This window comes from Leishmania mexicana, chromosome 33 (assembly GCF_000234665.1).
Source record: "Leishmania mexicana MHOM/GT/2001/U1103 complete genome, chromosome 33".
NCBI lineage: Eukaryota > Euglenozoa > Kinetoplastea > Trypanosomatida > Trypanosomatidae > Leishmania > Leishmania mexicana.
In genome coordinates this window covers 304,197-325,721 of record NC_018337.1, presented here as the reverse complement: position 1 = coordinate 325,721, position 21,525 = coordinate 304,197, and the positions used below count along the sequence as shown (strand labels likewise).

At 54.9% G+C, this 21,525-nt stretch overlaps 9 protein-coding genes across 9 annotated transcripts; all 9 read right to left on the bottom strand.

Annotated features, from left to right (window-relative positions):
• Window positions 1-1,007: 1,007 nt before the first annotated feature.
• Window positions 1,008-1,646, bottom strand: LMXM_33_0770 (conserved hypothetical protein; the record flags this gene model as incomplete). The annotated part of the gene is made up of 1 exon (XM_003878615.1): window positions 1,008-1,646. One exon carries the CDS (start codon window positions 1,644-1,646, stop codon window positions 1,008-1,010), a length of 639 nt encoding a protein of 212 aa, XP_003878664.1.
• A 972-nt stretch (window positions 1,647-2,618) lies between these two features.
• LMXM_33_0760 (conserved hypothetical protein) lies at window positions 2,619-4,031 on the bottom strand (the record flags this gene model as incomplete). Its single annotated transcript, XM_003878614.1, has 1 exon — window positions 2,619-4,031. The coding sequence occupies one exon, from the start codon at window positions 4,029-4,031 to the stop codon at window positions 2,619-2,621; it is 1,413 nt and encodes a 470-aa protein (XP_003878663.1).
• Window positions 4,032-6,162: 2,131 nt separating this feature from the next.
• Window positions 6,163-7,551, bottom strand: LMXM_33_0750 (conserved hypothetical protein; the record flags this gene model as incomplete). The annotated part of the gene is made up of 1 exon (XM_003878613.1): window positions 6,163-7,551. One exon carries the CDS (start codon window positions 7,549-7,551, stop codon window positions 6,163-6,165), a length of 1,389 nt encoding a protein of 462 aa, XP_003878662.1.
• Window positions 7,552-8,723: 1,172 nt separating this feature from the next.
• Window positions 8,724-10,130, bottom strand: LMXM_33_0740 (conserved hypothetical protein; the record flags this gene model as incomplete). The annotated part of the gene is made up of 1 exon (XM_003878612.1): window positions 8,724-10,130. The coding sequence occupies one exon, from the start codon at window positions 10,128-10,130 to the stop codon at window positions 8,724-8,726; it is 1,407 nt and encodes a 468-aa protein (XP_003878661.1).
• Window positions 10,131-11,108: 978 nt separating this feature from the next.
• Window positions 11,109-11,741, bottom strand: LMXM_33_0730 (conserved hypothetical protein; the record flags this gene model as incomplete). Its single annotated transcript, XM_003878611.1, has 1 exon — window positions 11,109-11,741. The coding sequence occupies one exon, from the start codon at window positions 11,739-11,741 to the stop codon at window positions 11,109-11,111; it is 633 nt and encodes a 210-aa protein (XP_003878660.1).
• A 1,654-nt stretch (window positions 11,742-13,395) lies between these two features.
• LMXM_33_0720 (conserved hypothetical protein) lies at window positions 13,396-14,856 on the bottom strand (the record flags this gene model as incomplete). The annotated part of the gene is made up of 1 exon (XM_003878610.1): window positions 13,396-14,856. The coding sequence occupies one exon, from the start codon at window positions 14,854-14,856 to the stop codon at window positions 13,396-13,398; it is 1,461 nt and encodes a 486-aa protein (XP_003878659.1).
• A 511-nt stretch (window positions 14,857-15,367) lies between these two features.
• Window positions 15,368-17,677, bottom strand: LMXM_33_0710 (conserved hypothetical protein; the record flags this gene model as incomplete). The annotated part of the gene is made up of 1 exon (XM_003878609.1): window positions 15,368-17,677. The coding sequence occupies one exon, from the start codon at window positions 17,675-17,677 to the stop codon at window positions 15,368-15,370; it is 2,310 nt and encodes a 769-aa protein (XP_003878658.1).
• A 539-nt stretch (window positions 17,678-18,216) lies between these two features.
• Window positions 18,217-18,699, bottom strand: LMXM_33_0705 (conserved hypothetical protein; the record flags this gene model as incomplete). The annotated part of the gene is made up of 1 exon (XM_003878608.1): window positions 18,217-18,699. One exon carries the CDS (start codon window positions 18,697-18,699, stop codon window positions 18,217-18,219), a length of 483 nt encoding a protein of 160 aa, XP_003878657.1.
• A 367-nt stretch (window positions 18,700-19,066) lies between these two features.
• Window positions 19,067-19,696, bottom strand: LMXM_33_0700 (conserved hypothetical protein; the record flags this gene model as incomplete). The annotated part of the gene is made up of 1 exon (XM_003878607.1): window positions 19,067-19,696. The coding sequence occupies one exon, from the start codon at window positions 19,694-19,696 to the stop codon at window positions 19,067-19,069; it is 630 nt and encodes a 209-aa protein (XP_003878656.1).
• Between the last annotated feature and the right edge of the window lie 1,829 nt (window positions 19,697-21,525).

Genomic DNA, 21,525 nt, shown 5'->3' with positions numbered 1-21,525 from the left:
ACACATCCTCATCGCGGGAATCGTGATGGGAGAAAAAGGCGAAGGCAACAAAATGAGCAACGTAGAGGGAGCGCCAGCTATCAAGCTGAGGAGCTGCACACCTCCCCCTCCGATCAACTCCGGGATAACGTGCAGTCCACATCTGAAGCAAACGCACGTACGCGCATCTGGGCCCAACAAGACAAAATGCGCAGATGTGGTGACGAAAGAGGAGAGAGGCAATCAGTCTGAAAGGCGTTCCCCTGGAAGTCTTCAGAGAGAGCAAGAGACAGCGAGAGCGAGGGCGAGAAAAACCATAGTGTAGCAACCACGCACACCTTGGCATTGCGTATCCACCCTCTCTATCGCCCACAGTCCCTCAGAGATTATTTTCAAGAGTCTACATAGGGCTTCTTTTTTCCTTTTGTAATAGAAAACAGGACATGCGCATGCACACAAGCAGACGAACCCGCACACCCACACACACACATACAACTCCTGCGCTTTCCAGCCAAAGAGTGCTCAACGAATGGGAAACATATAACCGAAAGGTAAAAGTAATGAGATGATGGTAATAGAAACCAAAGAGAGGAGAACAAGCAAAGAAAAAGTAGAAGGCATCCCGAAGCTGCGTAACACAGGAAGGTCGAAGGAGAAGGAGGGGTGCCACTGCAAAAACCCGGACACCCGGTCTGCACCCTCCCTTGAACAAACCGCACCCCCTCAAACACACTTTTTCCCCCAGACAGATGGCAGAGAATGGGAAAGAGGTGGCACATGGCGGTGCAGGAGAAGGGGGTGGTTGACGACAGAGCCTATCCCTGTTTTTCTCAACTCCATCGGTTGCACTGCTCCTCACTTCGTGAAGGCCGCGGTGGTGCGCGGTCATGACAGGAAAAACAAACACGAAAAGGCAGCAGCATCGAAGGTAGTCACGAACAAGACCGCAGCGAATTGAGAGGGGGAGATGCGCTTAGGGAGGTATCCACGAGAGCAGAGGTGCACGGCGACGATCACCTCACGCGCCCTTAGCGGACACGGCGGTCAAAGTACTCTCGCGAGTCCGCGCCTTTGTTGACATCCATCCCTGGCAACGCCGAGGCAGAGAATGCGTAGACAAAGTACATGAGCCAGTTGTAGACGAAGTGACAGAACCTCTCCGGCATCGTCTCCGCCGCCTGAAATCCCCCGCGTCGCGTGGCCCGCTCCTCCGTCAGAGAGGGCACAAGCGCGCTCAGCGCGGTGTGCACTGACTTCAGCTCCACTTCCTCCTCGTCATCCTCGCTGTCATAAGCTCGAACGGAGTGCAAGGACATTGCCCGTTGGCTCATGCGCTTCCTCACAGCTTCCCATTGTACGTTTCGCACCTGGCGCATCCGCTCGGCGTCGCTGACTTTGTCGACTTTCTCACGAGCCTCTCGATCTTCCTGCTCCTTCTGCAGGGATTCTGTCATGTTCATGACATGCTGCATCGAAAGCACGTCGCGCTTGCCAGAGCCATCACCGGCGGTGCGACGCGAGCCGTACGTGCTGCTGTCAGACTCTGACGAATTGCCTGCCGTGGATCGCTCAGGCGGAAGGACGTGGAAGGGCTCATTCTCCATGTACGCCGCGTTGTTGGCTTCGTCATCATAGCGGTTGAGCGGGCGAGACGCGAGCAAGTTCATTGCTTTCTTACCCGGTGTCTTCAAATCTTCTTGCCACGGTGCGCGTATGCCTGTATGTGTTGCGGCGGGGAGGGAGGGGGGATGTAATGAGGCGACGCAAACGTGCGTACAGTGAGTACCGTCGTAGGAACCGATGGCTAGAGCCAGATGCTCAAGCTGCACTTCGGTTTGGGTATGCTGCGGTGGGGCACTAGAAGCTGCGCCTGGAAAAAAAGGGAGTCCTATGGCTGCGTATCTGCGAGTTTGTTTCTTGTAGAAGCGGTGGCAGTCAATGACGTCAGCGCGCGTGGTTCAAAATGCACCCGATCCCTTGTACACACAGACGAACACACACACACACACACACGTGGGCGCAATACTAGATCAAGGTAAAAGAAGGTGCAGTGCTGGACATATCGGAGGACGCACAAGTTAAGGAAGGCTGCGGAGAGTTGAGCTGAGAGGCGAATGGCACAGAGAGAGGGAAAGGGAAAGAGAGAGAGAGACAGACCCGGCGCTCATTGACAAGAGACAAGAGCAGAGAAAAAAAAAAGCACCCGTGTCGCGCAGCATTCGAGACGCTCGGCGCACACACCGGTTGTGAGCACATCCGTTTGGCGAGCGTGCCCACGACACCGCATGCTCATCGCACATGAACGCACCAACTCCCTCGCGCGCGCGTCGGGTCCCTCTGTCCCGGGCAACTCGCGCGAAAAAAAGGCGCGTTCGTCGAAGCGGCTCCGTAGCACGTGTGTCGAAGATTATCGCGCAACTTTCGCTTTTGCCTGTCTCATGAAAACACGAAGCGCGAGTGAAAAGCCGACAACGCCACACAGGCTTGGCACTCCCGCTCACACACGCATCACCGGATAAAGATGGGATACGGCGTAAGGAGAAGAAAAAACGCGGTAGACCGCATCGCGGGTTGCTCACGGTGCTCCACTTGATATACTGCTCCCACGCCGCGTGCCAGTCCTTTCAGCTACGCCTCCTCTACTCATTTCGTAACTGCTCAAAGAGATCGAAGATAGCGTTGGCGTCCCGCATGTCAGTGCCGCCTCGCAAGCGTCCACCCATGTCGATGCGGCTCTCGACAACGGAGTTGCACAGCCCAATGGATTTCACCAAGACGTTTGCCAGCAGTCGCGCGTCCAAATCGCCCTGCTGAATGGACTTGACGTGAAGGTCGTCGTCGATGCGATTGTTCTTGGAAGCGACGATGCGCTCGTTGAAGCTTGGAAAGACAACGTCAGAGAGACGGAAAAGTGAAAAGCGCACTGGACTGCGCAACTGTATCGGAATGTCGGCCAGTAGCTCCGTCGAGAAGCGACTGCGCCACCAGAAGCCCCAGTCCCCACCCGGCTGCCGCTCCTCCAGCTCATCTGCCCCCAAGCTGCAGCGCGCACCTGGGCTACCGCTCTGACTAAGCAGCGTCTGCTCCTGCAGCTGCACAGCCTTGCAGTACCCGCGTGGGTACGACAGGAGTCGGCGATACCAGTAAAGCGGCGATAAACACGACCCGTGCACCCACAGTGGCGTCAGGGCAACGAAGTGGGCGTCGACGCGGCGACAGGCGTCGAGGGCGTGCAAGAAACCGCCAAAACGTCGGCCGCTCCCAAACCACGACCCGGGGCTCCACCATGCAGCCGAGGAGCTGAGACAATCGCCTGCCCGCAGTCCCGGGCCGGACGCCTCTTCAAGCGCAGCGGCAAGGTAGAATACGACGCTTGAGTGCCGCATCGAAAACTCGAGGTCCTGCGTGGACCCTACGTCGCCCTCGATGAGCTCCAGGGCGACACGCTGGTCGCAACTGACATTGGCGCTGCTGGCGCTGGGGCCCCCAACACTCCGCAAGTTGCGGAACTCATACCGCAGCACGTGGCGGCCCTCCCGCCGAGAGTCCCTGTAGTGGAGAGACCCCGCCAGCTCCCGCTTCTCCGCCGCACCGCCGAGCTGCCTGTACCCCATGGACGCCAACCGCTTTTTTTCACGCTGGCCATCTGCAATCGGCAAAAAAAGTGACTTGGCTTTTTCGATATCGCGTGCCAGCACTGTCACACTAACGCCGCGGCGCAGGTACTGCTCTGCTACGAACTTGCCCATCGTCCCAGTGGCACCGACCAGCGTCACCGTCTCAGATGCCACGCCTGCGGCCTCCGCCGTGGTGCAGTGCACAGGCGCCGCATTTCTGTAAGGAAAATACAAAAGACGCAGCCCGTCGTCTTGAATAGCTGGATACGCGCCGGCGCCAGCGCGGCCCAAGCGCCCCTCGTACACCGCGTCTGCTTGACGCGTGTTCTCCTCGCGGAAGACGCTGAAATACGGCGCCTGACAGGCGCGCTGCACACGCACGCGCACGCCAGCGCTCCAATCGTAAGGCGTGTGCGGACGTCCAACCTGGCTCATCCCTTCATCCAGCTCTTCTCCCTTCCTTGTTGCCCCTGCCGCTACCCTTCCCACCTCCCCTTGCGCCGCTGTTGTGCCAGAATACCGGTCCTCAGTGGTGGGAGGGAGGCGAGCGCTTCGCAGAAACAAAGTCAAATGGAAAGGGGAAGGTGATGAGGGCAGGGGAATATGGGGTAGGAGAGGCGGTCGGGACAGCCCTTGTCTCCTTTTCGAGGATGGGAGGGAGGAAACCACCTTTCCTTCCCTTTTTGGGGTGCGGGGTGGAACAGCAGTGGTGATCGATATTACGGAGAGCAGATCCGATGGAGGTGGAGGAGGTGGCAACGTGAGAAGCAGCAGGGGAGAGAGAACAGAAACCCAAAGAGCAGTCAAGACGGTGACGCGGGCAAAAGTGTACGACCGTTCGTTTTCCGCTTTGTTTCAGCCTCTCCCTTTTTCGTTTGTAGACTTTGGGTCTGTGCAGGGATGCGTGATCCTTTGGCTCTGCAGAACGCGCGCAAAGCCAATTGGCGGGAATTCTGTTCTTTTCCCAGCGTGAATGCAGCCATAGACACATCCCTTGCAGCAATGCGCACACCCAGTCACCTCAGCACCGCCCCGGCATCGCAGGTCGCCTCACAGCCGCACCCATCATGCAGGCCACCACCACGTGCACACCCTCGCGCGGTCCCCCAGGCCCCACACACACACACCAGCGGGCAGTGGGTGAGGGTCGGGTGCGACGCCCTCCACTCACGCTGGCACCTCGCCCATCATGCGCATGGCGCCGACGTGTTCAGCGGCGCGGGTCGCTCCGACGCACCGCCGTCCACGACCTCACTCCCGACGTCAGTGCCGCTGCAGCGCACTCGCCTCCCCAGGTCGTGGGTGCTGGGCCCTGTCCCCACCAGAAGCGGGTCGGCATTTGGCGAGCATCGGGGGGGGGGGGGGGGGGCTCGGCTCCTCCACACACACAGAGAGAGTGGGGTGGGGGAGATGTACTGTGGGCCCTGTGACACAGCCACGCATGGAGAGGTGGGGCCCGCCATCACGGACAGCGAAGGGGAGTCTGATAACAAGAAAAAAAAGAATGGGACAAGTGAGAAAGTGAGGGGAAGGGAAAAAAAGAAGACTCGCTCGTGGCGAAACTCCAAGGGAGCGAGACGACGGTATTGCAGTGCAACGTATTGTAATGATAAGCAATAAAGCAACGGTAGCGGGACACGAAACGTAAAGTGAGCGAGAGCATGCAAAACGCACGGAAACGGAGCACGGAGGGGGCGAGGCAGAACGACAACAAGTCACAATCAACGGGGGCCTGAGTAGGCGTGCCTTACTCTTCCCAAGGTGACTCTCCCGTTCAACACACTCCGAGAGGCCGCTGCATACTCGCGTAGGCGAGGCTAGAAGCGAGCGTGGGGGAGTGAAGCCTCATTGACGAAGAGCACGTGCAAAAAAAAAGATGAGCAGAAAAAACGCCTCCAATGGGTGGCGACGTCCCGCGGGGTGGTCTCTCTTCACCGTGTGTGGGTATGGGTGTGTGGGTAAGCGCGCAGATGCGTGCGCAGAAGGCGAGGACAGAGCAGAAAAACAAGAGAGACACAAAAGAGAGGATGAAGGTGTCACATCACACTCGCTGACGCTCGAGTAACGCGGTGGCGTGGAGAAAACACCGTCAGAGAGCGACACCGGAGAGCAAGTACTTGAGGGGCGGGATGACATGTAAGAGCGGTCACCGAACGAAGAATAAGAGCGACCTTGAGCACTTAAGCAGTACGAGAGATTGTCTACACGGACGGTGGAGTTTCTTTGTCAGAACCCATCTTTCAGGCCGTGGAGTCTGTCTTGACAGGCTTGCCGCTCGCTGAGGTTGGCTGAACGGCGACCAGGCCCACTACGTCCCTTCGCGTTTTTTTTGGGAGGGAGGGAGGGGGGTCTTAATGATGGGCGCAAACGGTCCAATGCGAATGCGGTATCGCTTGAATGTTGATGGACACCCCCTGTGAATGCCTTGGCCTTGCGGGCAGTTTATTGAGTAGCCCCCTGTCAGACATCCAGAGAAAAGAAGAGCGGAACAGACGCCATCATGAAGCATCACTCAAAAGCGGTGGCGCTACATTTAGGTGTCCACTCACTGTAACTTCTTCTCAATTCACTTCCCCTCCGAATACGCTGCCTTGGCTGAGTGCGCGTCTGTGCTTAGATGCATCGTCGCCGTGAGCATAGTCTTGCACCGCCCCTCCGGCTCTGCTTGAATGAGCTGCTCTACCAGATCTTGCCGCTCCACAATGTGAGCTCCCTTCGCACATGCGACGCGGACAAGGTCGCTCGGGTGCTTCCAGTACACCTTGAAGATTTCCTCGGCGAACTTAGGGTAGTTCACCAGCGCAAGGTACACAATCGTGTAGGCCAGCTGACCAATGATCTTGTTGGAGCTCAACTGGTCCTCCGAGACGCGAAACACACGCTCCATCTCTGGTACTTTCTGCGACGCTGCCGTCAGGAACTTCAACTCCTCCAGCAGCTCTCGCTCTCCCTTGACGGTGTTTTCGCGGGCGAAGGCGGCGAGCACATCCACCGGCATGCCGAGTGGGTATGAGGTGCCCATCACCTGATTGAACCGTTGCACCAGCGGACGCCCGCCACAGAGTCGGGTGTTCGTGGGGTAGTTGATAGTGCAAAAGACGGGCATCTCCAGCAGAATGTCAGCCACGTCGTCGCCGGGCAAATGCGATTGCCGGTGGTCCACCTGAAGGTCGAGACGGGTGTGGAACATCAGCAGTGACTTTGAGTAAACGGTACGGAACGCGGCCATGCGCAGGGGGGTGTCCTCCAGATACTCGTTGCCATCGCTGAGCAGCATAGGCCACCCAAACACAAACGGGTTCTTCTTCATGAGTTGATCCTCCGTGACGCGAAAGTGCGGCGTGAGGCCAAGAAAGATGCTATGCTCATTCGGGTAGTCCAGCTCCACCGACCGAGGATCGCGCTTGCGCATGTCCTCGATAAACTTGTTCTTCATGTGCGATGGACTCAAGGTGCCGACCAGCTTCTCGTCCATCTGAGTTTCAATACGGTTCTGGACCTCCTCGTAGTACGGAAGATACTTCTTCATATGCTCCGCGTCTACGTCGAGGAACTCGGAGAAGACCTTCTTCAATGCCCCGAACGTCGGCTTTACCGTGTGCCACAGCAGCGGAGGAAAGTGTTCAGAGAGCTGGATCATTACCTTCTCCGTGGAGCTGTTTTGGTCCCAGAGAAGCGTGCAGGCGCGCTGCGGCTCGTTCACGATTGGGGAGTCCTCGCGGTCTGGAAAAACGAACGCCTCCCCAATGACTGTGTACTCGGTGTCTTCGTTGCCCAGACAAAGTCGATTACGCAGGATGCTGCTCATCCGCATCGGATCCCACAGCTCCTTGTCAAAAGTGAAACGCTTGCGACGCCAGGAGAGCTCATCGTACACCTTGATGTCATACGAGATGGACTTTTCGGTAGTTTTGGCGTCCTGCCGGAGCTGCTCGATCCACGCCGGCGGCTGCATGGCAGCTGCTCCACAGTGCACTGGGGTGTGAGCAAGCTGGCGGCGGGCGGAAAAAGCTGCTAAGGTGGAAGCATGCGATGCCCTTCGCACGGCAGCACACACGGAAAAGCGCAGCATTTACAAGCGCGCTGGTACCTCTACAAAGTGCTGACAATGCCGTACCCTATCCTCCCCCCTCAGTCGCGTGCGAACTAGTCGCGTAGTTGCCTTGATGAAAGGAGTATGCGGCGTATCACTTTTCCTGCCGCGGCCCCCCCTCTTTGTATCGGACTACTAGCCTCTTTTCGTGGTGGTCACAACTCCGCTTTGGTGTCAAGTCCCCATCACACCCAGAAAAAACGGATAAACGCGCGTGCAGAAGAGTTGAAAAAGCGAGGTAATTAACAGCGAGACGTGAGCCTTTGTGTGTGTGTGCGAAGCTGAGCCCACCTGCACACACACACACGCAAAACACGAGCACCTTTAGATCTAGCACAACGGTCAGTTCTTCATTCTGCAATAACGAAAGGGGGGAAGAAGAGAGAGTGAGCGAGTGAGTACAAAAGGCGCGGCGTAGGAGTGGAAAAAGGCAGAGGAGAGTGCCATAGCGTGTGTGCGTGCGCTTCTGAGTTGCGCGCGTTCCATTACATCATCTGCCTCTCGCATTTGCGCACTCCCTTCTCCCTTCCACGTAAAGCCTCGCGGTGCAACCTGCAGCGGCCACATGGCCAGAAGGGCGACAACAGCATTCATCAGCGGCACACAATGCAGCGCGTCGGCGCGCATATATGAAAATGCACGTACGGTTCCGGCATCTCCCTCATACCGGAGAATGAGAGCTGGGGACTTCGAAAGACGCCCCCAAAGCACTGCATCTTCCGATGCTTCGTTTCGTCTCTCGCTATTCCCAACGTTACTGCAAAATTATGCCGGTTTCTTTTTCTTTTCCTTGTGTGTCCGTGTGTTATACACCGTCGTGTTTCGGATTTAGTACAGAAATTACTCGAATGTATTCCTGTGGGTGGGTGGGTGAGTGGGTGCCTGTGGGGAGTTCCGCGCTGGTCATTCCCTACTCGCTGCCTGTACATGTACACGGCTTAGTGAGCAGCAGATAATCCGTTGGGAGCCCTGAAGCACTGCCATCCTGACCCAGCGGCGGCAAAGACCACCGCGTCATCCCGTGGACGTCTCTCTCAGAAGGAGAGCAGATCGGTTGGGTCCGCCTCCAACGGCGCCTCGTAGGCGATCGTGGGCAGATTATGGCTATCGATAGCGCGTGTAACCTCGGCGGTAAAGAGGCGGCCGTAGCTCTTTTCGTAGCGCAGCGGCGTCTTGTCCTCTGCCGTGCTAGAAAACGCCGACACCATGAGCGGCACAACTGGCATGAAGTGCCGCTCCAACGCGGTCAGCTCCCACAACGTGGAGCTCAGCGCGTGTGTTTCTAGCAACTTCGCGCGGTCGTCGAAGGGATCACGGCCGTCGAAAAGAGCTGCAGTGTCGCGTATCGCTTGCGCCTTGGCAGACTGTGCCGTGACGCTATCCGCGTCTTGGTCAGTCATGTCGTCAGGAATTACAGCCTCGCGGCTGCTCCGGTGAATGAGAGCAAGGCAGTTGGGATGGGACTGCAACACCTTGCGAAGAAAGGGAAGACTGAAGTAAAGCGTGGGCGCGGGTGCCATCAGCGACACCTGCGCCACGCGCTTGATAACGCTTGCAGCAATGTAGGACGGTACACGAAGCGACGTCATGGAAAGATCCAGAAGCCGGAACAACTCATACCGGTGCCGCGAAGCGAACACGTCGGGTGTCAAGAGACTGTAGAGTTGCTCGTAGTAATTCGGGTACTCAAGCCCGTGATCGAGCATGAGTAGAAAGAGTCCTTGCAGTGAAAGGATCGAGATGATGCCGCCGCTGCTGAAGCAGCCGGTGAGGTAGTCCGCTAGCACAAGCGGGTTCGTGAGGTGAGGAAGAACAACAGACCCCAGCCGGTGCAGCAGATGAACGTGCAGGGCAGCCTCACCAGCCTTCTCCACGCACAGCATCCACACAAACGTAAAGGAGTGCTTGTGTGCCCTCTCCGAGAAGACAGAGAGGACGCTAGTGGCATTGAGTTGCAGCTTGCGCCGCTCTGAGGAGTTGGAGTGCACGTAGGCGTCGCTCGACTCCAACGCCGCACGCTCTTTTTTCAAAAATCCCCACCGCAGCTTCATGTGATCGAGCTGCGGCAAAGTGCGGGTGCACAAGAGTACAAAGCAATTTGTGACCAGTGTAGATAGCGACGTGCCATCTTGATCGCGTGACCGCTTGCGCTGCTGACGCTCCACGAAGTTGCTGACCGTACGATAGATCAAAAACCACACATCATCTTCGGCTGGCGTAGCCTTGTCAGCACCGAGGCAAGTGCACAAGGCCTCGCGCAGCTCCGCCACACGCGGACTACACTCATCAGGCGTGGTGTGGTCACGAGGAGCCTTCACAAGGGGTGACTGTAGCGCCTGTTCAACGATCGGGGAAACCTTTGCTTCAAATGTCCGGCACAGTTCCGCATAAGTTCTGCACTTGTCACATCCGCGCAAGGCGCTGCTCAGTTTCGACTCCATGGCCGTGCGCAGAGAAGCTGAAAAGGTTCGAACGGAAAGGGAGAACAGCAACCCACAAGCCGAAAAAGCTCAACACACCTCTGGTCTTACGTTGCAGATGGCTTTATATGGTGCTCACACTCCTTGCGTGCGTGCGTACGTGTGTGCGTGTGTGCTGCCCGTCAGGGATCAGTTTCGCAGTGCCAACAAGCAGGTGGCACGCGTGACGAGAAGCCGTGCACGAGAGAGTGGAGGGTAGAGGTGAAAGAGTAATGCAATCATTTGCTCATGGGGGAGGGGCGATACCAGCAACTCAAACCTCCTGTTCGGAAAACAGCACCTCGTCATCCGCGCACACCTAGCTTTGGGTGCGAGCGGATTTGTCGAAAAGAGGGAAAACAGAGGCGGGGCGTTCGGGGTCTGTACCACTCATCTCGCTCTCTTTTTTTTGGTCGTTTCAGCGGCAGCGAACATACCCATGTCACGTGGTTGTCGCCCTTGTTGGTGCCATCCCTCCTCGTCCACGCGGCAGCCTCGTTCGTGCTACAAAAAGCAGATTTTGCGCTATACGGGGCTGATGTCCTTCCTGGCTGGAGCTGTCACCATTGCGGAAGCACATGTATCAGAGTTTTAAAAGGAAACAACAGCCAATAGTGGAGAGGTGCAAGAGCGGTGGGGGAGGAGAGGGGTGCCCAGACAGGAGACAAAGCGAGCGTGCACAGCCTCACAGCCAGCGACATTCCAAAGCGCGTGTGTGTGTGGTTTGTGTGTGTCGGTAGGTTCATCTTTGAGAAACAGAACAACACCCGGAATGCACCACTCACAAACACACCAAACGTGCGCCCCCCCCCCTCCCACCCCACCCGCCCCATCTTGAAAAACATGAGCAAGCACCTTTACCCCGACCCAAGAGAGAGCACAAAGTATCTTTAGATGTACCCGAGGCCAATATCACCTGTAGGCGCTACTATCCGTCGCTTTTTTCAGGGACGCCTCTACTCACTTGTCCAAGTTCAACAGCATCGTGATCAAGGGAGGGGAGTTTGCAGTCCCCTCCTCGCTGTCAGCGGTCACTTGAGCCACCAGTGCCGTAATGTCGTCGAGCTTTCCGCCGGTGTAGCGGTATCCAGCTTCCTCTGCGTGCCGCGCAAATGGTGAAAAGTAGCGGCGGTCTTGTCCGTTTCGAAAAGCCTCCTGCCCGATAGCTTCAGCTACATTGCGGCACCCTGTCGCTGGCACCTCGCCGAGATGCCCAAGGAGGCGGTCCAGCTCGACGTTGTCCAGCACACCGTCGCTCACGCAAAGGAAGACGTCGCCGGTGCGCACTTCGATCTTGGCCTGCTCGCCAGCGCTAGGAGGATCATCAGGGAGCTGGTACGGGCAGTTGAAGGAGTGCTGCTGAATCTCTGTGCGATACAGAAGCTTGCCCTGCCGCACAATGACCAGTCCGCAATCACCTAAGTTCAGTAATGACGCATGCGTGTTGTCCACGATGGTCGCCAGAGCGGCAGGACAGCCGCCGGGCTGTCTCGCATCATTCGCCTTCTTATACCCGTAGTTGAGAGCCGCGAGGGCGGTAGCTCGTTTTGAGCGACTGGCTTCTCTCTCTACATACTCCAGCGCGAAACGCATCACATTGCGTGTGTAGATGGCAGGCTCGATGCCATAAGACGCGTATCCTCCAACGCCGTCAGCCACACCGATGCAGTAAGGATGAAACGCGTAGGCATCCTCTCCGCCACGGTATGCCTTCTTTGGATGCGGAATAGCACAGGCGCCGCGATGGCCGAAGCGGAGAGCCACTTGCGATGCGCACCTCCACGTGCGCGTACTCAAAATCATGTGGTTTGCCTCTGAAGGGAGTGCCTATTTCGACGGGAAATCAGATGAGTAAAAAGCGCACAGGACACGAAGAAAGACAATGCAGCTCCTCTCTCCTCTTACAACTGTCTATTGTGTTTTGCAGATGATTCTGTCTTAAGCCTCAATGGGATACGCATCGTAATATATATATATATGCTGCAATTTGCAGGGAGTCCAGCTTGTTAGCACCTCAGCGTGAGCCGAAGGCAGCAGTGTCCCTTGTGGCCCTTCGGGGTATGTAAACAGAAGTAAATGAGAAGACAGACGAAAGGGAGAGGGGAGGGTGGGGACGGGAATCCGCCCACCTGCTTGGAGCTGATAGCTTCTCCCTTCCTCTCGGTCGGCCGATAGTGATTCTTGATGCGCACCGCAGATGCTTTACTGCACACAAGAAAAAAGTGAGTGGGAGGAGGGGAGTGCGTACAAGTTTCACTCCAGTTGCGGATTTGTGATTTGTGTGCATTGGTTGTTTTTTTAGGGCACGTTGTGGTGGAGCACACGTCATACAGAGGGGAAGCAACGGTCGACAAAAAGGAAAACTCAGGCTCAAGTTTCTTGCCGCGCTCCATAATCGCGCGTACCGAATGCATGGTGCTGAGACGAAAGAGGCCGACAGGAAAAGGACAAAGAAGCGAATCGAGAGCAGGCCGCCCTCCTCCCAGGATGAGAAGACAGTGCCCAGCCGCGTCATTTTGCAAGCCTGGTAATGTGCTTCTCGTGCTCGACGCCTCCGCCACGATCGCGCCAGGAAGCGTGAGACGCCGCAATCGTGACCACGTCGCTGCAAAGAGAAAAAAAAACCTGTTGGAGCGCTGCCGACGAAGGACTCACACACAACCGTAGAGGAATGGGAGAGGGATTAGCCAGTGATGTTCGCATTCGCCTAGGTGGTCACGCACGCTGCGCGAAGTGCACCTGCGCTATCAGACCTCGCTTCCCTCGGCAAGACGAGAACTAGCGATTCTGTTCTATTGCTCTCCTTATCATGCATACGGCGAAGTGTCGCGCGAAGCAGCAGCACGCCTGCATCATACGTTCTGGTCCGATTTCGAACCAAGATCACGACCAGCCTTCGACTCGTTGCAGCCTGCACGTAGAGGGACGGAGGAAAAAAGGTAAAAGAGCCTTTCCCTTCAGAAGCAGCAGCCGAGAATGTGCATGTGTGTGTGTGTGTGTGCCAGGCTTTTTCCAGCCTCAATCGAGAGAAGAGACTTAGAATCACCTGTAAGAGAAACGACGCCTGCTTTGCACGTCATCCTCTTGCTGCATGACTCAACATTTCGGGAAGAGAGTGCAGACCCGTTGAGGAACCCGCAAGAATCACAGCGGCACCTAAGCCATACGGCTTCGTTTCACGCATCCTCGCTGAGCCTCTGCTCAACGCCACCACACAGAACGCATCCAGCCGCCCACCCTATAATCGTCACTTGAGTCGCTCCTCCTTTGTTGTGCCGTCGGCATAGGTTGTAACGCGCACCCCATCCGCGCGATCTAAAATCGAGGTGTTGTTCGGGTACTCGAAAAGCGTGTCGCCGTTCACAAATACTGTCGTTGTCAAGCTCTCCGTTTGAAACACCTTGCTGCCGTCGGGGAGAACCTTTGTCACGTTCCCGTTGCTGTAGTGGTACTCCCACGTTCCATCCGCCTGCTGCACAGCCCGTGGTTCTGCAGCGGCTCCGCCTGTTGCTGTGTTGTCAGGTGTCTGCGCAGAGTTAGAGGCAGTGTTTGCGGCGGTTGCCTCCGCGCTAGGGGCCGCCACTGCAGCTGTTTGAGTACTGGCTTCTCCTACCGCGTTGATATCTGCCTTTGCTGGCGAAGATGACGTCACATCCGCGCCAGGTGAAAGGTTCGGTTTGCTTGCCGGCGATGCAACAAACGAGTTCGAAGATGTGATTGTCACCGAGTCCGTCGCATGAATCACTGCACCGCTGTCTTTCAGCTGGCCCATAGCCCGCACTGCCGCCACATGCTCTTTTTCTTTTCGATGCTCGCGCTGTGTTTGTGTGCGCTCCTTGGAGCTGTAGTACGCCAACGCAGACGTGAGCTGCGCTTCAACAAATTTCCAGTTCATTCCGCATAGTGCATCCTCTGCGATGGCGGATTGAATGGAAGAGAGCTTTACTTGCGCCATGCTCCCTGCTCGATGATTTCCCTCCGCTGTGGGTACAAGCGCACCTAGTGTCTTAGGCGTACGAGCCCCATGGGACCATGCAGGAGCGTTATCAGCATCGACGGCGTCGCCACCTTTTCCAGAGCAGCACGCAATCTGTTCACACAAACGCTTCTCTGTCATGTTAATCACAGCAAGCGGCCAGAGACCGTGTACCAGGGGAACCTTGCAAGCTGGAAGGTTTACCAGGCTCACAGCTCCATGTTCGCTACCGCTGATAGGAGGGGTGTACACGATCCACAGCCGCCCAGGGCTCATGGCGCCTGTTGAATGAAGCGCCACGCTATCCTTGAACGCATTGACAGAGCCGTAGCTGCGTTCGATCGCCTCCAGCAAGAGCTTTGGAAGTGCCGCAGTACCAACGACGCTGTTGCTGGATGTCGTGTTCCGGTGGTGTTGCGCTTCTGCACACTTCTTCTCGAAATAATCACAGAAAGACACCGAAGAAACGTAGTGCACTCGCTCGCGCACGCAGTTCAGACACGGTCGCGCCGAAAAACTGGATTCTTTCCCAATGAGCGACAACGGCAGTTTCTTCGAGAGGACAGGGCAGTCGCGTGAGTGGTTCGTCACCGACCGTGCTGCTGTAGCCGAGTACGCTGTAGACACGATCAGCGACGCCACTGAATGCGTGGCTGCACCGGTTCTTCTACCAGTGAACGACAACAGTGGGAGAAGCCGTCGCAGCTCTGCAGCAGCGGTTTCGGGACGCATGAAAAGAAGCCGGGTGCGAGCGCACAGCATAATGTCTGCTCTTTCGGTAGTGTTTTTCCTCGACGAGTTTCTGTTGCAGCAATCGAATCCGAAGAAAATCCAGTCAGCTACAGTTTTTCTCTCGTTTCGTGATCGTTGTTGCTGTCGGCGCAGGTCCCCCTCCCCCCATTTAGGAAAGACAGATTCGGAAGTTGAGCAAATGAAATGAACGCGGAGAAGTATAGAAAGAGAAGTTGCATCTGGAGACATACGAGTGCAACTGCTGCCGTGGGTGACGCGACGCTGTCAGCTATAGCTCGATGCTTGCTTTGCACACAAACCCGCCTTGCTCTCGAGGAGCAAAAGGAAGACAGCATAACGCTGCGGAAGGAGAGCAAGAGTTCAATGTCAGTTTGGTCAGGAGACGATTTTCACATTGCTGGTCCATAAGCAGTCAAAACTGCTATTGAACTGAGAGATCGGGGGAAAGAGAAAAATAGCCGAGCACCACTTGGGCTGCACGCACGGCATCCTACTGAGGAGTCAGCAGAGAGAAATCAGAGAGCCGTTTCTTCGCTCGCGACTTTTTCACGCTGACTCCGTAAAACCGCGCTCCTCGGCAATAGGCTTGATGGAACGGCGAGGGAGACCGTAATTGTGAACTCGATAGCAATGAGAGTAGGCTCCTTCCAACGCTATCATCTCGAATCTGATTATTAACGTAAAAGTTCAGCCACGCACTCGCGTTGACAAGCGACAACCTTTTCTCGTTCACGGCAGAGATAATAGGCTTTCCTGCGATCCGAAAGAAGGCTTTTGGGACCTTGGAATACCTGCTAGCACACCGGAGCAGTCGCATCAAGTGGCTCTCCTCGCAGTTTTGAGCAGCACGGATGAGCACCCTGGCAAGGCTCTCCACCTCTTGACTGGAAGCAGCACACTCGAATGCTGCTATGACATCGTCAGCAGAGAGGGCACCTCGCTCGACAGGTTCTCGGGCTTGCAGCTCGGCAACCACCTCTGCTCTCTTGCCGCCCTGTGATGGCAGAAAAGTGAAGAGCAGTACCAAATCCGAAGTCGTACTGTCTGCGAGTGATATCCGGTTGAGAGTTGCGACCACATCCGGGAAACGCAAAAGAGACTGCCGCTGCTTCGCGGTGCTGCAACTCAACAGAGCGAGAAGGTCATCTGACGAAACGTTGGCGATGTGGCTTAAGCTCTCAATGAGCTCTGATTGCTCAAGAAGAGGCGTAAGCCTCAATTTACGCGCTGCTTTAGCTGCGACTACCACATCCTGTGTGCGAGGAGTTTTTCGCTTCAGCTCTTCGAGCACACGTTGAAATGCGACAGCGTCGCGAATGCCGAGATCAGATAGGGCTAAGAGAACCAAGCAGAGATCCTCTGCGCGACAGCTGCTCACAGACCGTAGTACCCGACTTAGTACGACCTTTCTCACCCAACGATTTGAACTCGTTGTTTGACCTGCATGGCGAAGGAAATACATTGCAGCAGAAAGAGACAACTCCTGAGACTTGACAATTCGCTGCAGCAGAACAGGTTGCTGTTCATCCTCGACAAAGCAGAGCCCAGCGATCAGTAGTGCTCTATCTCTGGGAAAGAGCTCGTCGTCAACGTTGCCCTTTGACGCGCAAGCGGTTACAAGACGCGCCCCAGCTCGGCCAATGGCTTTCTTGAGAAGAGCGGGGGAAGCCTTTATTCCACTTCGTTGCAGAATGTACAGTGCATGCACACTAGTGAGTTGACTGAGCTCATTTCTTTCCACGCTGCGATGAATAGCGGGCAGCAACGTAGTTAAGAAGACGCCAGTGCTGATCATGACATTACACACGACGGCCGTTTCTTTCGCAGACAGCTCTCCGGCGAGTCTGCCGCTTGTCACCGCCATGCTAAGCAAGAGCGATGCCTCCTCCCGTGAGAAAAAAGACAGGCACAGCACCCACTCCAAGTATTCGTCAGTGGGTGTTTCAGGCTGAGACTGCTCGAGGCGCATGCGTATGCAGCTTTGCAGCGCCGCCTCCACATCTTCCAGCGAGGAAGAGCTTGAGCATGAGGCTAAATCCGAATCTCGCCGCGCATTTAGCAATTCAACGGTGTGCTCAGAGTCAAGGTATCCACTTGCTTTGCATATTTGGCGGCAGATGGAATCTTCGATGATTGTTCCCGTGAGCATGAGCCTGACAAAAACATGAAAACAATTCGAATCACTTACCCCACCCTTCTCGATAAGTGCCCTCTGAACAGCCGCGCCCCATGCTGCGTAACGCTGGGAGTTCCTTGGAGCGGCAATTCTCTCCAGCAAATCCACAAGCTCTGCCTCTTCCAATTCCCTTGTGGCAGACTGTAGCTGCTTTACTAATCCCTCCATCTCCTTTTGCTCGAGCGGTAAACCCTCCACCAGAGTAAGATCAAAGAAAGTCGCTTTGTTGCTAGAGGTCGAAAGGCGAAAGGCCAACTCGTCGGCGGTGATTTGAGTGACCTGAGAAGATAGTCTTGTACTCACTTGCAGTGCTCGCTCGCATCCCCGCCAAAACGGCCGTGCAAAAGCAACCAGCTCTGAGTTGTCTGCAAGCTGTAAGCAGCACCGGATCGCTGCTACGACACTGGGAGTACTCAGCGCTGCATCATAGTATTCCAAGTGCTCCGGTGACAAACTGATGCTCGACGCCAGCTGACGAAGCTCTTTCGCACTAACTTCGCCTGCAGAAGCTTCGAGGTGAGAAGAGAGCTTTGAGATAGTATGAGTGCCAAGAGGATATTTGATAGCGGGGAGAATGCTAGTAAGCTCCAAACCGTCTTCGAACGTCTGCAAAGCACTCCCCATATCGAGGTTGTTAACATAGTCACGAGCAAGGGAAAGTGTTGTGACATCACTGGCTGAGCCGATAACCCACAGCTTCAGTTGCTCAGAATGAGGTCGCCATTGCGCTGATAGTAGTAGCACAGCTCTTTTTTGAAACATCTATCCAGATGCAGCGCCCAAGTAGTCGGCTGAAAACTTGTGAATAGAGCAGATGAATTGATGTAAAACAGAGGTATACGTGCTTATTGGTATTCTGTGGCTATAAGGAGAAGATCATGCATTCTTTTCGCTTGTTTTTATCTTGTCCTGCACACCGTGTTCTTGGTGCTGCTGCTGCTATTGCTGCTTTGCTTATATGCGTGCACCTTAATTGTCGTAGCAATGTGTGTTTCTATTCTTGTACTTTGATAAAAGCATGAAGCTCAGAAGGGTTTGAAAGGCGAGCACCTCGCCGTAGCGCTACCTTTCTCGATGATATACAGCATTTATACAAGATTTGAGGGAAATCGCCCTAAAACACCACTGAGATATGTAAAGGAAAAGAATCTCTATCACCAAATCTAGTTCTTCTTTTTCTCACTCCTCCCGCTTTCGACTTCAAGCTTGAAGGCAGGCACTCGAGCAAGCCTGGCGACACTTTGAGTAGCCCAAAAACCAAGCAGTATCGCAACACAGTTAATCCCTAGGTAGGTCGCTGAAAACGCCAAATCCATCATCAGCACATATGTTTGTAGCCACATGTAGTAAATGGCCCCCACAGCGGCAATCGATAAAAGAACGGCACTGATGACTATCGCTGAGGTGCCTTCCGTTTTGTTTCCACGCATCCCTATGAGGACACCAAAAGTATTCACAAGGAGAACCAAGAAAGACGCGACTATCTCCATTGGGAGAGCAGCTGGTGGAAACGGTAGGTAGAGAGCTTTGAAGATTAGAAGACCTAATGTCACAATCCACCAGATCGCTGACCATCCTATTGACGTAAGCAGCTGGAGGTGAAATAGAAAAGATGCACCCCCAGTGGCGCCGCCAGAGGCGGGCATTTGTAAGGGGTCAATATCTAGTGAGTCCTTGAAAGGGGCAATAAAAACACAGGAAAGTGGCCATAAAGAGGGACAGGGAGTATAAGAGCACCGTTTGAGCTTCTTCACACGGGCTCATCGAGCCCTGGAGAGAATCATGCGTGACATAATACACACGAGCATGCTATGGTAAGTGATGCGCTTCGAGCGCGAAAGAGATAATTAGTAGCATTCCCTTGTGCGCCGCATACAGTACGAGAGAATATTCAGCACTGTTCATGTTTGGGACTCGTTTTCGCCACCTTCACTTTGACTGGCGGGGACGCAGTTAACCGACTGTTATCAGAGCGTCTTTGGTTCCTCGCGGCTGTGTTATGAGATTACACGCTTACAAATTCTCGTCACTGTCGGAGGCGTCAGTTTGGATGGTTGCTTTCCGCAGCACAGTTCGCCTTTCACGCTCGCGCAAACTACCTAGGGATTGACGAGCTTCAGCCTCTCGTCGTTTCCTTAACTTTTGCTGCAAAACGCGAGTATTGAGACCCGTGAGCCGCTGAAGCTCTTCTTCATCGGGAGCGACGTCAACAAACGCATACTTGCTCGGCTCTCTCAGTTTCTCTAAGTACTCGACACTCCCTTCCGACGATTCTTGATCTGAGTCCGTTTTGGGCACGTCAGCCTCGGTGTTGGCGGCTGATGCTGCTGGGTGCTTTTGGCACTTTGCACACACTGCCTCGCGTTCAGCGCACTGTTGGCAGATGCGGTGGTAAGCATGAGTCACTTTATTATCCCGGCACAAGTTGCAACGGCGGCTCTGCTCTTGTGAAGTATACTTACCATAGTCAACCTTCCATTGAATAATCTCACAGCACCGCCGACAGCACAGGCTCGCCATTACAAACTCTGTTTGTCGAGATATGCGATCCTTCTCCTGTTTGTAACGGTTTGGGTTGTACTTGCTTTTGTTCATGTAGGCCTGCCGGGGCCCCGGGGTACCAGTTTTTATAACGCGCTTCATCCGAAGCGTGAAAGAGAGAAAGGAATGCGGGAAAAAGCTAACGTGCCAGGTCTTCCACGTACAAGATAGACCTAGGCTTGCAAGTACAAATGCGCTTTTGGAGGAGCAAAGAACGGAGATATGAAAGTGATGGAGGTAGTGTAAGCGAAGGAAATGCTGGGTAAGTTGTCGTAGAAAAGCCTCAAAGCGGCATCATTCAACGGATAGTGATGCATACTTTATCAGAATGAGAAAAGGGTTCAACAGCCATGCTCCAAACCGCAAAGTATCGCGATGCTACTTTTGCTCTGCATTGCAAAGAACTGCCCTTAAAGTCACCGCAGCCGACGACTTGTAAGCAGCTGCTACAGCGCAACCTCAAGCTCCGGTAAATTCCGCCCCACCGGCAAAAAAGGCGCCCATTTCACACTGCTTCTCACTAGGCTCATTAAGCTTCCTTGCAGTGGCACAAATCGAGAAGAGGGAAAAGCCATTCCTCCCTGCAGACCAGTGCAGATCAGCAGCTTTGCAAAACTGTGAAACCCAAAACAAAAAAAAACTGCACTTGATCATTCCACAAGCTACAGAATACTTGATCCCGACAGCCAGCAGTCCTTAGCAACGCAGTTGCCCATTGCCAAATGTCACCAGTCCTAGTTGCATTTTCCCCGCTCATTGCGTTTTCAGTGGTTCGATTATCCAAAATCACGTAAGAGAGATTTGCAAGTTCATGAGCCCAGCTGGGAACGGACCTTTGCGAAGGTATTCGACACAGAGCGGCCAAGGAAAAACAATTGGTCTTTCGCATCCCCCCCACCCAACACCCTTTCCACCCCCAGCCTGCCAAACGTGTCGCTGGAACGGTATTGGCTGCAGTCCTGCCAGCATCAAGGTTCAAGTGCTTCGGCTCTTGGCCGCACTTGCAACAATGGCTCGTACCTGAAGTCTCTTTCCGCGACATGGCACTGTCTCCAGCATCCTCACCTCCGCCCTCATAATACCGGCCACCTCACCACGGTATTACAGGGCCTGGTACCCCACTCTTTGTGGGGAAGCCAAGATTCTGCAACTTGCCCTCGGGTACGGCTGCACACTCTTGGTGTCAGGGGGCAGGTCTGGGCTGGTGCTGTGAAGAAACTTGCGGTCACGATTACGTTTGGAGAAGTTCACTGTGCATCGAGTTGACGATTCATCAAATCCTTACTTTAACCGACGAAGAGAACAGGCCCCATGTTAAGAGAGACAAATTTGCTCGACTGGTGTTGCTTGGCCCTCATGCACTCCGACTCACCCTCATCAGTCTACAAACGCAGAGCGTAAGTTCGGCCGCGCTTAATTCACACACACACGCCCTATGGCCATGACGATCTCCCCACGGCACAGCGACAACTTCTTCTCCTGTAGCTGAGGTTGAAGTCAAAATCTCTCTTGGGTGTCGAATACAGTACACGCCTTCTAGCTTAAAGAACTTTCATTACTCTGGCAACGTTTTTTTTTTCACCATGCCATTCCACCACGACCAAGTCGATAGATCTACACATACAGACACATCTACATCTGCTAAATCCGTACTGTCGACGAGCCGTTCTGCCGTTGCATCGGGTCATGTGCCTAACGTGGTCTTTTTATCCTCCTGTGTCCCTCCTTCGCATACGTGCTGCGCGATCGGTGCCACACGAACTTGGGTGAACTGAGTGCCTTGGTTCAACCGGACCGCGCCAAGAATTCTGCTCCAAGGCGTAAGCGGTGGTGTCTGTCGTAGGGGCACTAGGGGGTCAGCTATGTCCATGTCATGTGTTTTGCTTTTGTTCTTCCCATACAGGAGCCTTCAACGCGCACAGTGCATACTA